The following is a 17,478-nucleotide window of genomic DNA, read 5'->3' as shown; positions in this document are numbered from 1 at the left end:
TAGAATGTTTTTCTACTAAAATCTGATAAATGTGCAATTCTGTATTTTTAAATTTATTTTTATTTTTATTTTATTTTTTTTAAAAAGATTTTATTTATTTATTTGACAGAGATAGAGACAGCCAGCGAGAGAGGGAACACAAGCAAGGGGAGTGGGAGAGGAAGAAGCAGGCTCATAGCGGAAGAGCCTGATGTGGGGCTCGATCCCATAACGCCGGGATCACGCCCTGAGCCGAAGGCAGACGCTTAACCGCTGTGCCACCCAGGCGCCCCTATTTTTATTTTTTATTTTTTGGTTGTGTGGTGAAAAGTTTGGATCTAAATTCATTTTTCCTTTAAAAACTGCTAATCAGTTAATCTAACACCTATTACCACTCTTACCAAGTCGTGTCTGTGTCTCCCACCCATGGTTCATATTTTAATTAATGCTGATGAGCCAAAGGGTTCTGGTAACTACATTCAAGGTGATAGATAATTTTCCAGTGGTGTAAGCCAGAAAACCCTTCGAGGAAAAAAGTGAGAGAAGAGAGGTAACTAAAAGAAAGACTTTATAAAACACAAAAGAGCCTGGACTTGGTTTTGAAAGTTCTCAGCCTCCACTAAAAGCAAAAGGTTTAAACTAAGAAGACTTAAATTAAGACTTACAAGCAAATACCAAATCCAGGTCACTACCAGGAAAACATGGTATCAAAGTGAAGTCTCCTGTATGATTGTAAAGTACTTTGTTAAAATCTGTGTGGGATAAAGGTGGTGCCTCATGGTAGTGTTCAGGCAGATGAAAGGTCCTCTAAAGATTTTAGGGTGTGATTTATAGGCACACTCAGTCAGACAGTGGGACTTTAAGAAGCTTAGGGGTGTTGCTCCTCAGCAGAAGCCCAGGGCAGAGAAGGGCTTATCTCAAAGGGCTTTGTGCGTGTGGGTTTTATCTATTAAAGAGAACCCTAAGAAGATTCACAGAAGACCCACAAAGTTTTAAAAGAAATATATCGATAGAAACACTTCTGACTTGAAAGAGAGATAGGCCGAAGGATAGTACAAAACGTAAAGAGACCATCAGTTAGCAGTCACTCCCCTCTCCTTCTGCCTCGCCCCTGGCAACTATGAAACTCCTCTGTGTCTGTGGAATTGCTTATTCTTGACATTGCCTATAATCACACAGTATGTGGCCTTTTGTGTCTGGCTTTTTTCATTTAGCATAAAGTTTTCAAGGTTCATGTTGTAGCATATATCAGTACTTTATTCCTTTTCATGGCTGAATAATATTCAGTAGTGTGGATGTACCATCTTTTGTTTATCCATTCTTCAATTGATGAACATTTGGGTCGTTTCTACTTCTTGACTATGATGAATAATCCTGCCCAAATTGTTTGTGTAAAAGTTTTTGTGTGGATATATGCTTTCTGGTTTGTTTTGTGGAAATTTCTAGGAGTGGAATAACTGGGTCATGTGATAACCCTATGTTTATGTTTTTGAGAAACTGCTGGGCTTACCAAGTGGCTGTACCATTTTACATTCCTACCAGCAATGGATGATGGTTTCAGTGTCTCCATATCCTTGTCAATGGTTGTCCGTCTTTTTTGATTCTAGCCATCCTCATGGGTGTGAAGTGGCATCTCATGGTTCTGACTTGCATTTCCCTCGTGGCTAATGATGTTGATCTTTTTTATGTGTTTATAGGTTATTGTTTAAATTTTGATTACAGCAATAAAAGAAGTCACTATGTGAATATCTCATTTAATTTATAAGTTCCAAATAAATACTTCTCTAGATTTTATTACTTGAATCTTATTGTTTCCATTTTAACATCAATCATGTGCAGGTTTATCTTTCCTCTGTAAAAGCAAAGATCTGATTAGTGAATTTGAGAATCCTGCTTAGTGTTAATCTCAGGTGGTTTTTTTCCTCTGCTCTTTTCTATTCTTTTAGTATTTGTGATGGTGTGTTTATGTTTGAAGTGACTAGTTGGTATAAATCCTCTTCTGTGTTCTGTCATCTAGCTAATATTTACTGAGTGGCTCTTATATGTCAGGCACTTTGCTAAGTGCTGGGGATACATAGTAGTGAGTGAGGCTTACAATCTGGTGGGGAATTTATAATTAACAAGTATACATGTGAATTATAATTGCAGTCTGTTAATAAGTGATAGAGAGTAGCGGGGCATTATGATATGATAGAAAGTAATAGGATGACTTGCTTTAGTTGGGCTGGTCAGTGAAAATTTTTCTTAGTTGTTGCATTCTGAGAGCGTGGGAAGAACCATTGAAATAAGGGAAAAGGAGTGTGGCTAGAACATAGGAAAGTGAGGGGGAGAGGCTCACAAGGCGAGTCTGAAGAGAGAGCTGTTTTCCTTTGAGTAGCTCTAGCTGAAAATTCATTGTTTCCTTATAAGGAACATAAATAAATGAACAGACAAATCAGTTAACCAATTAATTAAAACTTCTGACCATGCCCTACAAAATTTGGCTTCTTCCTGAGACCGCTCTGGCCTTATTTCTTCTCCCTGACTTTACACTTCAGTCACAGGGGCCATCTTGCTGTTCCTCAAACATACCCAGCTCTTTGCTCCCCCATGGCCTCTGTTTGGAGTACTCCTCCTCCATCTCTTTGTGTGACTTACTGCTTTTTATCTTCAGGTGTCTTTCAGAGATGACCTCTATCCCCTTTTCTAAAGTAGTACACTTATCCCCAGTCACTATTATTTTACTGTTAATTTCTTTCACAGTATTTTCACGAGAACTTATTTTATTTATGTGTGTTTGTGTGTTATCCATCTCTCTGACTAGAAGGGAAGTTCCATGAAGGCAAATACCTTAACTCTTGAGTTGACTGCTATAACCCTTGTGCTTGGTGCAGTCCCTGGTACTGTCGAATGACTGGATTAATTAAATTAATTATTGCAGAGTCTTGAAGGATATGGTGAAATGGTAGATTTTAAGTGAGAAGTAGGAGCCCTGAAAAAAAAATTAGACTGCCATTAAGCTGTTAAGTTGATTTCAGTGGCTTCTTGTTTGTAGCCCCTTTTATAATCGTGGGAATTCTTCCATGGAACTGTCAGGCATGTTCATATAATCATCCTTAATTTACATATAATGTGAAATCGCAAGAAGTATAGTGACTTCTTTTAAAGCACTGTGGTTTGCTGATTTTCTGGGATCTGTAAGTCAATGTGGCTTTTCTTTTTGTTTTTAAAATCAAATTTTGGAAAATTTCAGCCATTATTTCTTGAAATATATTTTTCTCTGTCCCATTCTTGCTCTCTTCTCCTTTGGGACTTCCAATTACATGTATATTGGACTATTTGATGTTGACCCACAGGTTCCTGATGCACAGTTAATTTTCCTGCAGTCTTTTTTTCTCTCTGTTCTTTGTTTTTGTTTTTTTCCCCAAAGTTTTATTTATTTAAGTAATCTCTGCACCCATCGTGAGGTTCAGACTCATCACTCCAAGATCCAGAGTTGCGTACTCTTCTGACTGAGCCAGTCAGGTGCCTCACTCTCTCACTTCTTTAGATTGGATGATTTATATTGAGTTCACTGACTCTTTTCCTATCTCTAATCTTCTTTTAAGCCCATCCATTTTTTTTTTCAGTTATAGAATTTCTTTTTTTTTCTTAATGACTTCATTTTTCTGCTGACATTCTCTGTGTATACCTCTCTATATACCATATATATTAAAAGTAAAGTCTTTGAACATATTTCCCTTAAATTTTTAAAGCACATTTACACTAGTTTCTTTGGTTCATGTGTTAAATCCAGTATCTGGGCCATCTTGGGGTCAGTTTTTGGTAACTGCTTTCTGACTTGTATACAGGACATGGTGGATGGTATGTTAGAAAGATTTGAATTCTGTTATCTTCATATGAGAAATATTGATTTTTTTCTTTTTTTTAAAATAATTCATTTACTGACCTATCACCTCCAGCTTGCTTAGTTTTGGTTTTATGCTTTGTTAGACTGTAACTGGAGAGCTTAAGGTATTTCCCAAGTGCGTCTAATTTGTAGGGACTCTCACCTCCCAACCTCTGCCCCCTTCCCCATCTTGCAGGGCTTATTTTAGGCTTCGTTAGAGCAGATCTGGAGTAGGCATTGCTCTCAGATATGGTTTTTACTCCCAGGGCTCGGCCTTTTGGGTGTCTTAGCTGGATGCCCAAAGTGTTAATGAGGTATCTTAATTGTTTCACCGCTGTGACTGACCAGAACTCCTGGGGTTTCCATTGTCCTCAGCACTGTTTGACCTCTAGTTATCTCTGTTCCATTCTTTTTTTTTTTTTATTATAAGATTTTGTTTATTTATTTGAGACAGAGAGCAAGAAACCAAGTGAGAGCACAAGGGGGGAAGAGGGAGAAGCAGGCTACTTGCCAAGTGGGGAACCCGATGGGGCTCGATCCCAGGACCCTGGAATCATGACCTGAGCCGAAGGCAGATGCTTAACCTGAAGACTGAGCCACCCAGGCGCCCCTTTATTCCATTCTTTTTTTTTTTTTTTAAAGATTTTATTTATTCGACAGAGATAGAGACAGCCAGCGAGAGAGGGAACACAAGCAGGGGGAGTGGGAGAGGAAGAAGCAGGCTCACAGCAGAGGAGCCTAATGTGGGGCTCGATCCCATAACATCGGGATCATGCCCTGAGCCGAAGGCAGACGCCCAACCGCTGTGCCACCCAGGCGCCCCCCTTTATTCCATTCTTAATCCTTTAGCAGTTCTCCAGTAAGCTTCGTCTTGCCATTGGCATGTGCACCCCAGACCACAGCCAAGGATTCTTAGAGAACTTCCAGGAGCATCAGGACCTCTCTGCACAGGTGTCTTTTCTCTGGGGCCTTGCACCACAGATGTCAACTGCTTAAACTCTAATCTCTGCCTCCTTAGCTCACTGGACTGCTGGCCTCTGCTTGGGCTTTTCCTTTCTTGGAGTACTTTTTCCTCAACCTTACCCTTGCCCTGCTTGGACTTCAGCTCAAAGCACCATAATTAAGAAATGTCTCGAGGCGGAGAGCTGAGGTAGTCATGGGGCTTACCTCATGTGTTTCCCTTCTCTCATGAATCACAGTGTTCCGCCTATTGTTTAATGCCAGAAAACGTTGCCTTACATATTTGTTCACTTGTGCAATGGTTGATGGTGGGGAGGCAAGTTTAGTTCCAGTTATGTTGTCCTATCCAGAGGTCTAATTCTGAAGCCTGTTTAGTTTGGAAAGGAGATGTGTTCTTAAAAGTGAAAAATCTTACTTTCTTTTTAGAGGTTTTTTTCCCCCTTTCATTCTGGCAACGATTATTTATTGCCTGTCTTCTGTCTGCATTTGGCACTAGGCATACAAGCAGAACGAGGCACAGTTTCTTTCCTCAAGGAGCATACTTAGTGGATTAAGAGGCCAGCAAATAAGAGGCTTGAGTCTGGTTCTTTTTTGTTTTTTTAAAAATAAACTTGTGTTGAAACATAACACACATTGATATCGTATGGCACCCTGCCTCCTCGATTTGGTAACTTGTTATATAAGAAAAATAAGTTAATCCACCTTTTCCAAAGGAGAGGATTTGTAGTAGCTATAAGCTCTGAGTACACTTTTCTGAACCAGTTTCCTAATTATTAACCATTAAATGTGCTTTATATTGAAATAACTAGTGAGAGCTATAAAAATGCTGTTTATCTGCTCATGTATTGGTTTCACTCTTTTGCCATTGGGAAATGTTTTCACTAGAGATGCAAATATCATATATCTTGATGTATTTATGATGTTAAAAACATTTTCTTCGGGGCGCCTGGGTGGCACAGCGGTTGGGTGTCTGCCTTCGGCTCAGGGCGTGATCCCGGCGTGATGGGATCGAGCCCCACATCGGGCTCTTCTGCTATGGCTCGAGCCTGCTTCTTCCTCTCCCACTCCCCCTGCTTGTGTTCCCTCTCTCGCTGGCTGTCTCTATCTCTGTTGAATAAATAAATAAAATCTTTAAAAAAAAAAAAAACATTTTTTTCTGTCTCTCTACTATAGTTTATTTAATAAAACAAAGTTTTCGACTTTCATTTTTGTAAGGTCAGCCTAACTCATGAAAAACAAACATCTTTACCCTGCTTCATATATCACTGACGACAACCTGATAATCTTCAACTCAGGATGTGGCTATGGAATGATTTTGCCAGCAGTCACTGATAATGATGTATGAATTTTCTTCCTTTTCTGTTATGACCTCCACCCAAAATTAGATTGACTTTAGATTGATTATAGAAAAAATAGCTTGAAAAGCTGTTGTTTTTCCCTTGGTAAAATGCCCTTGAATATTAACTTAGAAATAAGATATGTTAAACTTCTCTTACAGCGGTGCTGTCTCAACCGTGGTGGTTTCTGAACCACCACATTTCTGAAACCTCCCTGAAGAAGAGATTCTTGACCACAGAACTTCTGACAGTCCTTATGGGGGAACTAAGCTTTGGTATAAATTCAATATATAAAATTAATAGAGTATCAGTGACATGTTATTTATCTTAAGTAATAATGAGCACATTTATCATTTCTTGTTTTCTACTTTAAATTTTTTATCTTTCCTATTGTTTTATGTATGCTAGCATTTTTCATGTGTGGCCCTTCATTTAAAAGTCTAGTGCCTTTCTAATTTGTGACTGAGAGTTGTTGATTTTCACTTCCTACCTGCAACTATGGTAGAAGGAATAAATATATGCTTGAAATGAAATAAATCATACTTGTTTTTCAAACCTCCTTTCTCATTGGCAAGCACATGAAGTCAGACCTTCTTATACACATCTGCCCTCTTTCTTATAGATACTGATATTTCCCCAAACTTATAATTCCAAGAAGTCATTACAGTAGCCTCACAGCTACATCATTCACAGTGTACCTTATTTGCTAACGGTGTATTTGTGTGTGTTCTTACTTCAGTAAGTACTATATACCTCTGTTCTGGTGTTCCATTTTTTTCATTAACTCCTCCAAAATCAGTGCCACCTTCAATACACAGTTTTGTGGGAGATAAGATTCTGGGAAGTTTAGTCCCACTCGTGTGTTGTATCAACTTAGTAACATCATACCTATGTTCTTCCTCACAAAGTAGGATTTATAAATTGTTATATTTACCTGATATTAGGCGACACCTAATTGTTATATTTACCTGATATTAGGCTCATGTTAAATTAGATATGTAAAAGAAAGTAGAATAATTTAGTGAAACTAGTAAAAAGGGTAAAGGATTTTTAGGTATCTGTGGGCATGCAAACTCGTCTTTAAAGGATCTACATTAGCAGTGTCTTGGGAGCCATTCATTTCAGTTACTGTAGTTAAATAGTCTGCAGTTCTTTAATACTACTCTTTGGGTTATCTGGAGTCTCCTTTTCAAATAAGCTGAGTTTTACTATATTTTCATTGACTGATACAAAAACGTCATTTTAACAATGATTGTTATCTACGATGGCAAAAAAATAACCTATGATGCAAAACTTGCAATGTTGCTTTTTCAAGTTATCAGTGACTATTGTCATTTGTGGTCAGATGGTAATAACAGCAAATGTTTCAATCCTTTCCAGACTGTTTCTTCAGCCTGGTGCTGTTTCTTCCAACCTGTTCACCCCTTTCTGTCTCCCAGTTGCATTTTTAACAAAACAGAAACATTGTCTTCATTAGCAGAGAGAATAAATGTTTGCCTCTTGTTTCCATTTCCTCTGTGTCTTTTAAATAGGATTGAAAATAATTTCGTTTGTTCACAGAAAGGATAGTATATGATAATAGGTTTGGGCTAAGACAATTGTGATAAATGTTTTGGGATTGCATGGGGAGTATGTGTTTTGATTTCTTGATAGGAATGATCACAGCATCGTGAGTTCCAGGGTGAATAGGTGATGAGAACATCACCAAAGTGTCCAGTCCTACAAACATGCCTTTGTACTGACAATAATTGTTTTGACTGCTGTTTGCAGCTGTTGAAAATGGACAGATAGATGTGTTAAGGCTGTTGCTTCGACATGGGGCAAATGTTAATGGATCCCATTCTATGTGTGGCTGGAACGCTTTGCACCAGGCTACTTTTCAGGTAACCTCTGAATTTATTATTTCATTTCCATGTAAATTATGTGTTTTACCCTTTTAAAATGACAGTTCTATACAGTTTTTGCTTCCTACTTGCCTGTGATTTATGATGGTTAGTGCGGTACAGAAAAGGCAGTCTAAATGCTAATGATCATTCTGAATAAGCCAACTGCTCTGGTAGTTCCAGCAGCTTTGGGCTTCAGGGATTATCTAAGTTTTTCATATGTTGATAGCATAGTTAAGAGACCATCAGAATATATGGGATATAAATTGATAAGGAGCAATGGCTTATTTATAGGGGTGTGTTTAAAGACTGTGGTAACTCCTTAGTGCTTGGGCTAGCAAACTAGTTCTGCAGGCTTTAAAAGGATTCTTAGAGATCGGTGTTTCATCTGTTTATGTTTAATGGGCTAGCTAAAGGTATAGAATAATCTGATTGTTTAATACTTCCTTCCCATTGAACAGTACACTTAAAAAAAAAGTTCTCCTTTAGCGAGGATGAAAAAAACCCCAAAACACAGCAATAAGAAAAGAGATACCTTCTGTTTTCTTTGTTTTCTCCTATTTAAAATATGAATCTGTGCTTTAGGAAAATGCTGAGATCATAAAATTGCTTCTTAAAAAAGGAGCAAACAAGGAATGCCAGGATGACTTTGGAATCACACCTTTATTTGTGGCTGCTCAGTATGGCAAGCTAGAAAGCTTGAGCATACTTATTTCATCGGGTAAGATTAATCCATTAGCCTTTGCACTATTAAGATGTTGAGTTTTAACTGTGTATCTTCCTAGGAAGCATAATTCTTGACCAGATATAAATCAGGTTGTGAAGTTTATGGTTTTATGTTAAATATGGTAAATAAGAGTACATACAAGTTGATTTATAAGCCTGGTTACTAACTGTCTATTACTAACATAATGCAATGCACAGCTACTAATTTGTCTGAGGAGGAACATAATGACCTATCACTAAAGCAGGTTTATTGGCAAGTTGAATGATGGGTCTGTTCTCTCTTATGGGGACCTGAGCAGTTCCAACTTTCTAGGTCACAAGACTATGTCAGCTTAATTAATTTATTAGGTAGCTATTTTGTATATTAAGCTATTTGTATATTAAGCTAATTTTTGATAAATTGTGTGATTATTTAAATGGGTTTTTTGAAAGCATGTTTACACTTTATTATGTTAATAGCAACACAAACCTGCTAAGGGTTTCTCTGTGACAGTTATTACACAGTCAGCATTGCTGGAGAAGATGGTATTGAGGTGGCATTCCTAGGCTGTATGACATTTCTGTGACCAGAAATGTATGTTATGTAAGGACTTTTAAATTCCTCCAGACACTGTGTATGGACCCACAGTACTAACCTGATGAAGCATGGGTAGTTAAGAGCCAAAGGGAAATAAATCAGATTTGCCACCAGGCAAAAAAAAAAAATTTTTTTAAATACCTAGGCTTTTTATATAGGTCTATAATACTTAGGTTTTTAATAAGTTACCTCCAGGGGGCGCCTGGTGGCTAAGCTGGTTAAGCGTCTGACTCTTGATCTCAGCTCAGGTCTGGATCTCAGGATTGTGAGTTCAAGCGCCAAGTTGCAGGCATGGAGCCTACTTAAAAAAAGAGTTACCTCCAAATATACAAAACAAAGGTTATTTAGACAGCAGAGCACATATTTTCTTATTTCTGCTTTCTCCTTACAAACGTTCAAATGCTCAAGTTGAAGTATGAAGCAAAGAAAATATTAAGTGCCAAATTAAGATATCTGTTACAAATATTGAGTCTGTAAATCTTAGAGTTGAGAGGAAATCTCCAAAATCACTTATTTAAACATGTATATTTTTAGATTAAGAATCCCAGGCCCTGAGTGTTTAAGTGCTTTGCCAAAGATCTAGAAAATATTTACTGGCAGAATCAGGGCTTGGAAGCAGGTCTTTTCATGTGACTTCTCTTCCTCTTTTATATTGTAACTTCCTAAGGCTGTCCTAATTCATTTTATGGCTTCCAGTCCTGTAAGTTCCAATTATTAGTGTATAGCTAATATTTAGAATAAAATGGGTTATGGGGCTCCTGGGTAGCTCAGTTGGTTAAGTGTCTGCCTTTGGCTCATGGCGTGATCTCAGGGTCCTGGGAACGAGCCCAGAGTCAGGCTCCTGGCTCGGTGGGGAGCCTGCTTCTCCCTCTGCCTGTTGCTCTGCCTACCTGTGCTGTCTCTCTCTGTCAAATAAATAAATAAAATCTTAAAAAAAAAAAAAGAGCAAAATGGGTTAAACTGCACCTTAATGACTATCTCCTCATGCCTAGCATGTCTCCCAGAATGCTAAGCACCTGTTCTGTTTTGCTTTGTTCTTAAATGCTAGGCATCTGTTTTGTTTTGCTTTGTTCCTTTTATCCCCCTCTCCTCTCTGAATAGTGATGAACAGCAAATTGAAAAGGTATGTGGTTATGTTTATCATGTAGCTATATGTTTCTAACTCGTTAAAATGATTTTCCTTTCAGTGAATTATCTGTCATTTTTCAGACTTTTCTACCTATAATTTTATAGGGCCTGGTTCCTTATTCTTTTTGATACTTTGAAGTTGTCAATCAAAATGAAATACTGCTTAAAAAGGAAAGTTAAGTAGATTTCTTTCTCAACTTAGTTTTTTCTCAGTGATTAGTGTTCCCTTCTTTCTGAGGCTGGAATAGGTGAAGCAACCACCTTGTGTAAGTCAAGAACATTCTACTTGTCTGGATGTGTTTAATGTCTAGTTGGAACTTCTGAAGTTCCATGCCCCCTCTAACTTACTATTCGTGTTTTGCATAGTTTTTGCCTTGGTCGGGGCTGTGATTTATTCCAGGTGCATTTATGGAAAAGCCTTTCAAAGAGATAGTTTTTTCCCTTGTGATGAAGATGACTTTTCCACTGAGACATGTTCCAGAAACTTGAAAATTCTCACAATCATGTAATAGCACCATACTTAGCATACTTAACGTGCTGTTTGTCAATAAGAAAAATTGGGGAAAATTAGCTATTTTTCAAACCTTCATCAAAAGTGAGGTCACTTTCACCTTTTTTACATTTTAATGCACTGGCATTTAAATAATTGATTAGTTTTTGTTCTTTAAAAATCAACTCAGAAACCCATTTAAATAGACATTTTTCTTTCATTTTAAGGTTTTATTGTGTAGTGGTCACGAAGAAAAGGGACTTAATGAAGAGTATAGTCGACATTAGATTTAAAAAAAATTTTTTTTTAAAGATTTTATTTGTCAGAGAGAGAGAGAGAGAATGTGAGCACAAGCAGGGGGAGCAGCAGGCAGAGGGAGAACCAGGCTCCCCACTGAGCAAGGAGCCCAATGAGGGACTTGATCCCAGGGCCTTTGGATCTTGACCTGAGCTGAAGACAAAAACTTAACAGACTGGTCCACCCCGGCATCCCTAGTCAACATTAGTTTTAAGGCATAGCCCCAAGGTGTATCGTATCTATGGGAATTTTTTTTCATAAATCTTAGCCTGAATTGATTAATGGCATTTATAAATTCTTATAATTTAGGTTTTTCTTATCTTTTTCTGTAATAATCAGACATTCCATATTTGTTGGTTTGCATATTTTGTTTTTCAATGATTACTTATTCGGCCCACAGAGTGCTTGCTGGAGGACAGATTGGAATGAAATGAATACTTCATTGAATAAGATTTTTGTTTTAGCTTAAAAATGAATTCTAAAGTACTAATCACTTGTTTTCTTGTTAACATAAAAGCAAAAACAATTTAAATGATTACCAACAAATGAGGAAAATCAGTATGTTTATACAACAATATCCACTGGGGTTGGAAAACTATTGTACTATAAAGCCCTTTTAAGACAGCTGTTTTGAAATTTATGTTAATCATCACTTTTTTTTCATAAATTAGGATTATCTGTTAAATGTTGTATTTTGTATTAGGTGCAAATGTCAATTGTCAAGCATTGGACAAAGCTACTCCCTTGTTCATTGCTGCTCAAGAGGGCCACACAAAATGTGTGGAGCTTTTGCTGTCCAGTGGGGCAGATCCAGATCTTTACTGTAATGAGGACAATTGGCAGTTACCTATTCATGCAGCTGCACAAATGGGCCATACAAAGTAAGTATTAAAACAAAATAAAAGTGGTCTCATAATCAAAAGGTAATAAGGAATAAATTTTCCGGGCCAGACCCTTTATCTCTAGGCAGAATCCTTGGTATTCCCTTCTCTGCCAACCTACTGTATGACCAGATCCACTCCCATATCTGTTGCCTGTGCCATCCCCAGCTCCTCTTAGTCTTGCACTTTCCTAGTGTGAGTGGGGTGGCTAGAGACAGAATTCTGGGGCATTCTCAGGGTGTTTAAGTTTTTCCTCTGATTTCTCAAGCTGTGGCCATGCTCTTCTGTTCCTCTCTGGTTTTATCCCAGGTGTCCTTAGTTAGTGATCTGATGACCTTATTCAACTGATTCATGATACCTCCCTTACCCCAGAAAGCTTTTGAATTTGTGATCCCTTTGGGGTCGAGTCTTTCTTTTATGTGGGCTGGGTAGTTCTCACCATCTCGAACCCTTTGACTAGACCTCTCTTTATCTAATCTCAAGTTCAGTTTGGTACTTTTCCCTGTTTCTGTTACTCTTCTTCCTTAGCCGAAAGTTCTTATGAAATTTTTGCTATTTTCTGTAGAGAGGAAGACTTAAAGACAGTTTGAACACCCTGAAATTGGGGGTTCCAGGAATCTTAGAAGCTAATAACCTGGTTATACCTATGAGAATATGGTAGCCCATCTTAACATAAACTGGCAATGAATAGTTTTAAAAGATTTATGTTTAAAGTCTTTAGAGTCTTAATTCTAAAAAAATAGTTTTATAGTTGTTGTTACTGTTATTTAATTTAAAAAGTAGTAGCGAAATTATTACTTTGGTGTGATTACGTAGTAGGAAAACAAATTCTGTAATTTGGTTATTATGCCACTAGGTGGCATGGTATTTTACTATTTTCTCAAAGGTGTTTGTAAGTATTTTTGCACCTGGTGTAATTTTTCCAACCCATTTTTAAAAGTTAAACGCATTTATTAAGGGACATTAAACAGGCTATTTATTTTAACAGAATACTTAGGTTTTAAGATTTGGTATTTTTCTTAAAATTCTTGATTATTTATTTAAAAACATGGTTTAGGTACAATTAACTGGGAGCTTTAAGTTGATACCAAAACCCTCTTGGGACTTGTCCTCAATTTTGGGAATTCTATTTGTCATTATAATTTCCTCCACAGACTACTTCTAATGTAACCCCTTCTGTGAGTATAAGTTCTACTTAAATGTTAACATCTTAAGCCTACCTTACAAAAGGAAAGTAGCTTTGGAGTAGCCCCGCCTTTCTTCTCCCAGAAAGAGGGGAATTTCATGGCTAACCTTATCCCTACAGTTTTATGTTTAATTTTAGAAGAGTAGACTGTTTCTTTCTTTCCAGCTGAATCCTGGAGGTAAGTTTACAAATAATCTAAGAACTTAGATTTTAATGATTTTCTTTAGAAGTTCCTCTACTTAGCAACAAATCTGCCTTAGTGTTTAAAGAGCTCATATTCTTTTTAGAGGAATAGAATATTTTAGCAGAAATTCTTACATCTTGGGGCGCCTGGGTGGCTCAGTTGGTTAAGCATCTGCTTTCAGCTCAGGTCATGATCTCAGGGTCCTGGGATCGAGCCCCACATCAGGCTTCCTGCTCTTGGGCTGTCTGCTTCCCCCTCTCCTTCTGCCCCTCTGCCTCCCCCTGCTTGTGCCCCATCCTCTCCCTCTTACTCTCTCACTTGCTTGTGCTCTCTCTCAAATAAATAAATAAAATCTTAAAAAAAAAAATTCTTATTTCTTCCTCACGAAAATGCTATTCATTTCATGGCACTCACCATCCTTAAAAATTCTTAGTAATTAGAAAAATAAGACTTTATTTAAAAAAGGGAAGTTTACTTTAAAAAAAGAAGGGAAATTATTAATTTTCTTGATAAAAGTTTATATCTGGTTTAATGAAGTTTTAAATTATTGGATCCTAAAATATCTAACAGAAGATTTGAATTGGGGGGAGTAGGGTGATGGTGGTGGCAAGGTAAATAGTGAACAAATAAGGACAACCTGTTCCCTATTAACTTATAGTAATATTATTTAATTCTGTTTTAGATATATGTAAGGACCTTTGTATAAAGCAGCAATAGCAAGGGTAACATTTTGGAGTGTACAGCCTGTAATAATTTAATGTAGGTGGAAGACAGAAAGACTTTAAATCAATCAGTGTGTGACTCTTAAAATATGTGCTGTAGAAATGTTGTCTGTACTCATGTACATATAAAAACATTAAATGCTCCTGAATTTGTGTGGTTATAGAATCTTGGACTTGTTAATACCACTTACCAACCGGGTTTGTGACACTGGGCCAGACAAAGTGAGTCCCGTTTACTCAGCAGTGTTTGGAGGACATGAAGAGTGCCTAGAAATGTTACTCCGGCATGGCTACAGCCCAGATGCTCAGATGTGCCTTGTCTTTGGATTCAGTTCTCCCATGTGTATGGCTTTCCAAAAAGAGTATGTATATTTGCTGTTTGTTTTTTGTTGTTGTTGTTCTTGCTATATGAACTGTATTTCTAAGTGATTTTCTTTTATGATGGAACTTAATATCTCATAGTGCTAAATTGTTGACTTAACAAATAAGCCTCCATGATGTACCTTGTTCCATCAAAGTACAGTAAAAATGGAGTGATGATGTCAGATTTTTTTCTCTTCTCTTTTTGGATCTGGATTATATTTTCATTGTAGCCACTTGAGAGAATACTTCCACTGTATTGAAGTAAATGCAGGGTGAGGCGCCTGGCTGGTTCAGTGGGTGGAGCGTGCTTCGCTTAATCTCAGGGTTGTGGGTTTAAGCCTCACATTTTAAGTAGAGACTACTTAAAAATAAAATATTAAAAAAAATAAAGTAAATGCAGGATTTCTCTGCTAATTTTTTCAAAACAATTCAAAAATTAAAACAAACATTCAGCTATATGATGAATAAGGCCTGAGGATCTAATGTATAACATGACTATAGCTGATAACACTGTATTGTATACTTGAAATTTGCTAATAGAGTAGAACTTAAATTCTCTCACTAGAAAAAGAAAATAGTAAATATGTGACATGATGGGTGTGATAATTCTAGGGGGGATTCCTTTCACAGTGTGTATATTTATGGGATTATTATGTTGTATGTTTTAAATAACTTAAAATCTTATTTGTTAATTATACTTCAGGAAAGCTGGGGGACGAAAAAAGAATTTAAAATGACTTTATCAAGTAAGGCATTGATTGTGTTTCATGATTTTTACCATTTGAAACTTACAAGACTTGTTATTAGCCTAAAAATGAAACTTTAGTTTTGTAAATATTATACTTTTAATGTATTTAGTATGTGGCATTTCTTTATGTGAGTCAGGGTAATTAAAAAGTCTTAAAATACTTGTTCTGCTAACCTTCCATGATCCTGTGAAGTAGAATAAATGAAGAATTACTGCTGTTTTCTTAGCTTCTGGCCAATACTTGTCTATGAGACTCCACAAAGGTTTTGAAATAGATAGTAAGAATAAGGCTATGTGCAAGAAAAACCATACTGAGTAATATGTAGGGTCCATCCATTAATGGAAAAAGTTGTGCAGATAGACACTGTTGTTTTTAATGACACAGAAGAGGTTGTAGGCATACCCCAAATTTGATTGGCTCTCCTGAATTCACTATTATGGACAGCTCTCCACTATTTAATTGAAATATCTGTCAAAAATTTATTTTCTAAGCTTTTCAGTCTATCATTTTTTTAACATTAGCTATATAAAATAGTAGTTCGTTTTATTTATTCTGAATGCAAGCTTCCAGGTATATATTGTAGTCTGAATATTTGGGACTCTGGTGAATCTGAGTAACTGGGACCTACTCTATGCATTACTTTCATGATTTCGTAGTAGTTTGTTATGTACCCCTTCAAATTTTATCTTTCTCAATATTTCTAGTTTTTCTCCAGTAGGGCTGCATTGATGACTTTAGTTGTTTCAGTTGTCTTCTTTATATGTATCTAACTCCATTCATTTTATTATTAGGTCAGAACTGAACTTTTAAAAAAGTCATATTAGAACATAGTGGTTTTGGATAGTTTGTGGGTGTGTTTGTCCAATATAATGATAGTCTTTTCTGGCCTTCATTTTACCTTTTGGAGGAAGAGTAGCCTCATCAGCTTCTAAGTGTAGTTTGAATTAAACCATATAACACAGTGCCCTGTTAACCCTGAAACACCTTAAAATTAAGTTTTTCTGGCCTGAAGAATCAGGTAAATTGAACCTTATGGGACAGAGAGTGTGAGGGGAATTCTGGAGAAGAGAGAGCGGGAGAAGGACACCCTCTGATTCTCTGTATGCATCTGCATATGTCCCAGGGTCACTCCATGCTCTGAATGACAGGCCCAGATTGCTGAAAACAAGATTTAAACTGTCACCCAAGTCTCAGAGTAACCCCTGAATGGCACATTTGATGGGACCAGACCCAAAGTAGCGTAACAAAGGCTTTGAGAACTGAATTGACATTGCAACTACAGTCTGTAGAAGGTGAAAGAGAAATGCAGTCTGAACTAGCTAGGTTATATGCCTGCTAAAATCAACAAGCAAAAGTCAGTATTCTTTAGAGGATTAATACAGGACACAGGACACAGAACCTACACAACAATAACATCACAATGTCTAGAATATAGTCTAAAATTACTTGACATGTGAGGAACCGGTAAAGTATACCCAGTTCTCAAGGGAAAAGAATTAACAGGTGTCAAACCCGAGATAATTCAGCTTTTGGAAATATCAAGTAATTAAAAGTAGCTATTATAATGTGCCATTTAAGGTAAACACACTTGAAATAAATGGAAAGGTAGAAATTCTCAACTGAGAAATAAAAACTGTAAAAGAGGAACCGTGTGGAGATTTTTATTTTATTTTATTTTATTTTATTTTATTTTATTTTATTTTATTTTTTTAAGATTTTATTTATTTGACAGAGAGACAGCCAGCGAGAGAGGGAACACAAGCAGGGGGGTGGGAGACGAAGAAGCAGGCTCTTAGTGGAGAAGCCTGATGTGGGGCTCGATCCCAGAACTCAGGGATCACGCCCTGAGCCGAAGGCAGACGCTTAACGACTGTGCCACCCAGGTGCCCCCATGTGGAGATTTTAAAACTGGAAAATAGAATATCTGAAATGAAGATTTCTTTGCATAGGCTCCATAGAATGGAACTGACAGAGGAAGGAGTCCGTTAACTTGAAGATAAACCAATAGAAATTATCCAAAGAGAAGAAGAGAGAGAAAAGATTGGGAGAAATAAAAAAGGACAGAGCCTCAGCGTCCTGAGGGACAATGTCTAGAAGGAGAGGAGAAAGAGATTGTTGCAGGAAAATTATGTGAACTCATAATGGCCA

At 37.1% G+C, this 17,478-nt stretch overlaps 1 protein-coding gene across 6 annotated transcripts in view; it reads left to right on the top strand.

The window, feature by feature from the left end:
- ASB3 (ankyrin repeat and SOCS box containing 3) overlaps positions 1–17,478 on the top strand; it is a 101,523-nt gene that overhangs the window by 51,959 nt on the left and 32,086 nt on the right. For all 6 annotated transcript variants that reach the window (XM_045787968.2, XM_087863395.1, XM_087863394.1 and 3 more), the window contains exons 4-7: positions 7,915–8,027; positions 8,613–8,748; positions 11,949–12,126; positions 14,383–14,580. In XM_045787968.2, the coding sequence (XP_045643924.1) occupies positions 7,915–8,027; positions 8,613–8,748; positions 11,949–12,126; positions 14,383–14,580 (625 nt within the window). The remainder of the gene's footprint in view (positions 1–7,914; positions 8,028–8,612; positions 8,749–11,948; positions 12,127–14,382; positions 14,581–17,478) is intronic.

The sequence above is a fragment of the Ursus americanus genome, chromosome 7 (genome assembly GCF_024610735.1).
Source record: "Ursus americanus isolate L20-20 chromosome 7, mUrsAme1.1.p, whole genome shotgun sequence".
In the NCBI taxonomy this organism is placed as follows: domain Eukaryota; kingdom Metazoa; phylum Chordata; class Mammalia; order Carnivora; family Ursidae; genus Ursus; species Ursus americanus.
Note: the sequence above shows the minus strand (reverse complement) of the source record. Positions and strands in the feature narration are given on the sequence as shown.